At 52.1% G+C, this 4,315-nt stretch overlaps 1 protein-coding gene across 1 annotated transcript; it reads left to right on the forward strand.

Moving 5' to 3' along the window:
- Positions 1-1,909: 1,909 nt before the first annotated feature.
- On the forward strand, positions 1,910-3,134 carry LOC144278115 (olfactory receptor 51I1-like). The gene has a single exon (XM_077839305.1). The coding sequence runs from the start codon at positions 2,111-2,113 to the stop codon at positions 3,044-3,046; it is 936 nt and encodes a 311-aa protein (XP_077695431.1). The 5' UTR covers positions 1,910-2,110; the 3' UTR covers positions 3,047-3,134.
- Positions 3,135-4,315: the final 1,181 nt, after the last annotated feature.

Raw genomic sequence — 4,315 nt, forward strand, 5'->3', positions numbered from 1 at the left:
GCACCCCTGGCGTGAGCACGAAACCAGCAGCTCTGCCGTCTACCTGTGTGTCATGCTGGGTAAGGCTGGTCCCAGAGTAAGTTCCATGTGCTCCTGAGTTAATCATTAACTCCCCCCTCGCTTTATTCCCTTCTTTAAATACTTGTAGACATTCCCCACTAATGGAACGGTCCCCAAATGACTTTCATTAGTGGTACATTAAAATTACCCTTGCGCTGCGAGCCTAGCGGGCGCACGCTTCGACCAGTGAAGCCTTATGCCTGGTAAAGAGCAGGTCTGCCTGCTCCCGCGGCCCTGCGTGTTGCTGGTGAGTAGGCTGAAGGGGTACTAGGCGAAGGGCGAGGGGCGGCTGGTTGTGCTCAGCAACAATGTCATTGCCAGGCAAGTCTGTCGGGCAGGTGCTCTTTTAAAAAACTTTCCGCTCCCAAGATGCACCCGACGTTGCCGCAGCTTCAGACATTCCTCCAAGCCTGTTAGTTCCTTGAGAGATCGGGGGGGCCTCTGTGGCACAGGGCGTCGGAGCAGGAGCGTTCACAGCATTTACCACACTGGAATCGTCTTATGGTTTATTGTCCCAAATGGCAACGACACCAGGACAGAGGGTCTTAAAATGAGTCCTTGTCCTCCTGGCCCTTGTGCAACCTGCTGGCACCCGGGAGACCGAGCATTGAGTGAACCTGGCCCCCTGCATATGGAATCCTATTTCAGGCACGGCCGCAATCTAGCAAGAGATTTCAGGCTGGAAAGCTGCCAGTATCCATGTGCACAGCAGGAAACTGGAGACATGCTGCAAGGCACGCCTGGGAAAGTATGTACCATATGCGTGGGATGCATGTGCCCTAGTGCACACATGTGATATGTACTATAATAGGCCCTGATCTTGCAATCACGATGCAATCGCTTGCAATCAATCAGATCCTACTGACTGGACCCCCGTTGCCTGTGTGCAGCCCATTCTAGGGGGCTCGGCAGGAGCCTGTCTGCGAGGGTCTGATTGTAGGACGGGCACCCAGAGACCCTTCACTTGAGAGCTGCCCTGCATTTGCCTCATGTGATCTCCCAGTGCGCTTGTTTCACATGCTGTCGGTGCGATAGGTGTGGGTGAGAATGGACCCGCACAGGGCAGGTACCTGCTTCTTTACCTGGCTGCCTGCTTAGATTTAGGGCACATTTTTCATCTCAAATGTTGCTTGAAAAATCTTGGGTGGGGCAGAGTTTGGGGTGGGAATTGCCCTGCAGGGATTCCCTTGGCTCAGCCAGGGCTCCATCCTGCAGGGTGCTGAGCCTGCAGGCCCCGAGCCCTCAGAGCAATGAAGCACAGGAGTAGCCCCACTGGAGGGGAGCGCTTTGCTGGACTGAGCGCCCAGTGACTCTGCCCTCCCTTGCGCCTAGCAAGGCCTGGCCCTGGACTTGTCGCCCTCACCACGAAGGGGGGTTTCTGAAGGCCAGCGGCGGAGCTGGCGTGGCAGGGGGCTGGCAGGGATGAAGTCAGGTCTCAGATGCTGTATAAGGAACATCAGACAGACAAGATGGGGGAAGGAATATCTTTGACTGGACCAACTTCGGTTGGTGAGAGAGACGAGCTTTCGAGCTCACACAGAGCTCGTCTGCAGGCCTGAAGGCTTGTCCCAGCCTTGCAGAAGAGCTCGGTGGGAGCTCAAAGGCTTGTCACTGTCTCTCACCAACTGGAGTGGGTCTGATCGAAGACATTCCCTCCCCCACCCTGTCTCCCTCCTGTCCCGGGACCACCCCGGCTACAGCACCGTGTCAGGTGTGCCGCGGGTGCGTCGGGGATAGCAGCCATGGGAACGTACGGGGCCAGGTACAATACTTCCAAATGAACCACACTTGATGCAGAGCTGAGAACTGCAGCCTGTCTTTTAGGTGAAGCTGGTCCCTGGAAGTAACGATTACCACCCCGGTATATTATTTGTATCATGGTGGCGCCTGGAGACAACTGAGAACAGGTAAGAGCTGTCAGTGTGACTAAGGATTTGTGGTACAGGGGCCCTGCACTGACCTTTCCTCTTCTCTAATCACAGGGCAACTCACGGGTTCATTTTGCATTTACACAGGGGTTCAGAGCTGACCGGGACAGCGACTGCTCATCATGACAGATTTCAATAGCACCAACTTCCAGCCTGCAACGTTCCAACTGTCCTGGTTCCCGGGCCTGGGAGCTGCTAATCACTGGATCTCGATCCCTTTCTGTGTGTTCTACGTCACCGCCATGGTAGGGAATTGCACTGTTCTCTGCATTATCTGGAAAGACCGGCGTCTCCATCAGCCCATGTATTTGTTCCTTTGCATGTTGTCGATCAACGACCTTGGTGTCTCGCTGTCAACCCTGCCCACAGTGCTCAGCACCTTCTGCTTCGATGTCACAGATGTTGCATTCGACGCCTGCCTAGCCCAGATGTTTTTCATTCACTCCTTTTCCAACATGGGGTCAGGGATTTTACTGGCCATGTCGTTCGATCGCTTTGTCGCCATCTGTGACCCACTGCGCTATGCCGCCATCTTGACCAACCCCAGGATCGTGAGAATCGGGCTGGCCATTGTGATCAGAAGCTTTGGTGTGGTTTTACCATTACCCATTCTTATTAAACGCTTACCTTTCTGCCATGCCAAAGCCCTCTCCCACGCCTACTGTCTGCATTCAGACGTGATGAGGCTGGCATGTGCGGATATCACCGTCAATAACATCTATGGCTTATGTGCTGTTCTCATTGTCTTCGGAATAGATTTGTTGCTTATTGTCATCTCCTACATTCTGATTATGATAACCATCTTCAGTCTCGCCTCTGGGGGGCGGCGTCTCAAGGCCCTGAACACCTGCGTCTCCCACGTCTGTGCTGTCTTAATATTCTACATTCCAATCATCACAGTCTCTATCATACACAGGTATGGCGAGAATTCCCCGCCGCTGGTCCATGTTCTGCTGTCCAGTGTTTACCTCTTTGTGCCCCCTGTGATAAACCCCATCGTTTACAGTATAAAAACCAAGGAGATTCGAAAGAGCATCCTCAAAATGTTCTCTAGGTAACTATCCCAACCTGGGTGTGAGATGGTGTCTGGTGTATATCTCTTTGGTTTGTAAGAGGATGGATGGATGGGTGTCTTAAAGTTTCAGAAGTGGCTAGTGATTTGGGGGTCTTCAGTTCTGGGGTACCAAATTGGAGGCACTGCAAAGGGCCTGATTTTCAAAAAGGGTTGGGCATTTGTTCTCTGAAAATCAACACTTTGAAGACATCTCCAATTGGGCACCTAAAAACGGAAGCAACCAAAATCTCATATCTCATTTGAAACTTTAGGCCATGATTTCTTTACCGGTTGGCTGAGCATGAAAAAAGAGAGGCCACAAAGTCTGAGATTAGGTGGGTGAATTGTGGCCTTTCGGGGGATGTTTGTTCTCTATTTTATTCATTGATTATGCACAATTCTTTGTACGACGCAGGTGGTGTTAAACTTGAATTGACATTGTATGACTGTTCTAGACTCGTTCATATTTGGAGCTGGGGGATATTGCAAATGTCTTATAAATAAAAGCAATGCAAATACAATAATAATATAGCAAGACCACACTAGCCATTCCAGCAGCAGATTCTTATCTGGTCTTTTTCCCGGCAGTACCAGAGTCAGTGCACCGTTGCTTCTCCATGACTTTCAATCTAACATGGGCCGGGCTGTTAACATTTAAGAAATCAGCCCTGTGTATTACACAAACAAATTAACATCCAACGTGCGGCACTCTCCCCAACGGCACGGTCTGTTCTCTTTTAGTCCCCACAGGTATTTAAGTTGAAGGATGCTGCCCCTTGGCATCAACGTCGATCTCATCTCCCTGCCTGGTGTTAATTACAACACATTCAGGGCCAGCCTGTGGCTGCCCGCTCCGTGGGCTTGATGGTTTTCAACCTAGCGCTCCCTCGCCAGAGGCAGTGATAACATGCTGGCGTGCTGATAAGTCAGTGCAGACGGCTGAGAGCCCCTCCGGACACTGCTCTGCTGCAGATCCAAGGAAGGGCTGGAATAACTACCCAGCCTGGCTCAGTGACGATGACAGCCTCAGTCCTGGGCGGGGTTGCATTGACCGCGCCCCTCTATGCTAGTCCCGTGCTACCATGTCGTTGGACGGAGATAGAAAGGTTTAGACAACGAGCTAGTGGTGCCCGTGGAGAGCTGGGGAAAGTGATGGTTTGGGGAGTCTGTTTTGCAGCAGACACAGGGCACTGGACTGGGAGCCCGGAGACCTGGGCTCTAAAGCTCAGCTCTGCCAGTGACTGGCTTTGTGACCTTGGGTGCGTCTCTTCCC

This window comes from Eretmochelys imbricata, chromosome 1 (genome assembly GCF_965152235.1).
Source record: "Eretmochelys imbricata isolate rEreImb1 chromosome 1, rEreImb1.hap1, whole genome shotgun sequence".
NCBI lineage: Eukaryota > Metazoa > Chordata > Testudines > Cheloniidae > Eretmochelys > Eretmochelys imbricata.

Coding starts and splice junctions, on each gene's coding strand:
- LOC144278115 (XM_077839305.1), top strand. CDS start 2,111: ATGACAGATTTCAATAGCACCAACTTCCAGCCTGCAACGTTCCAACTG.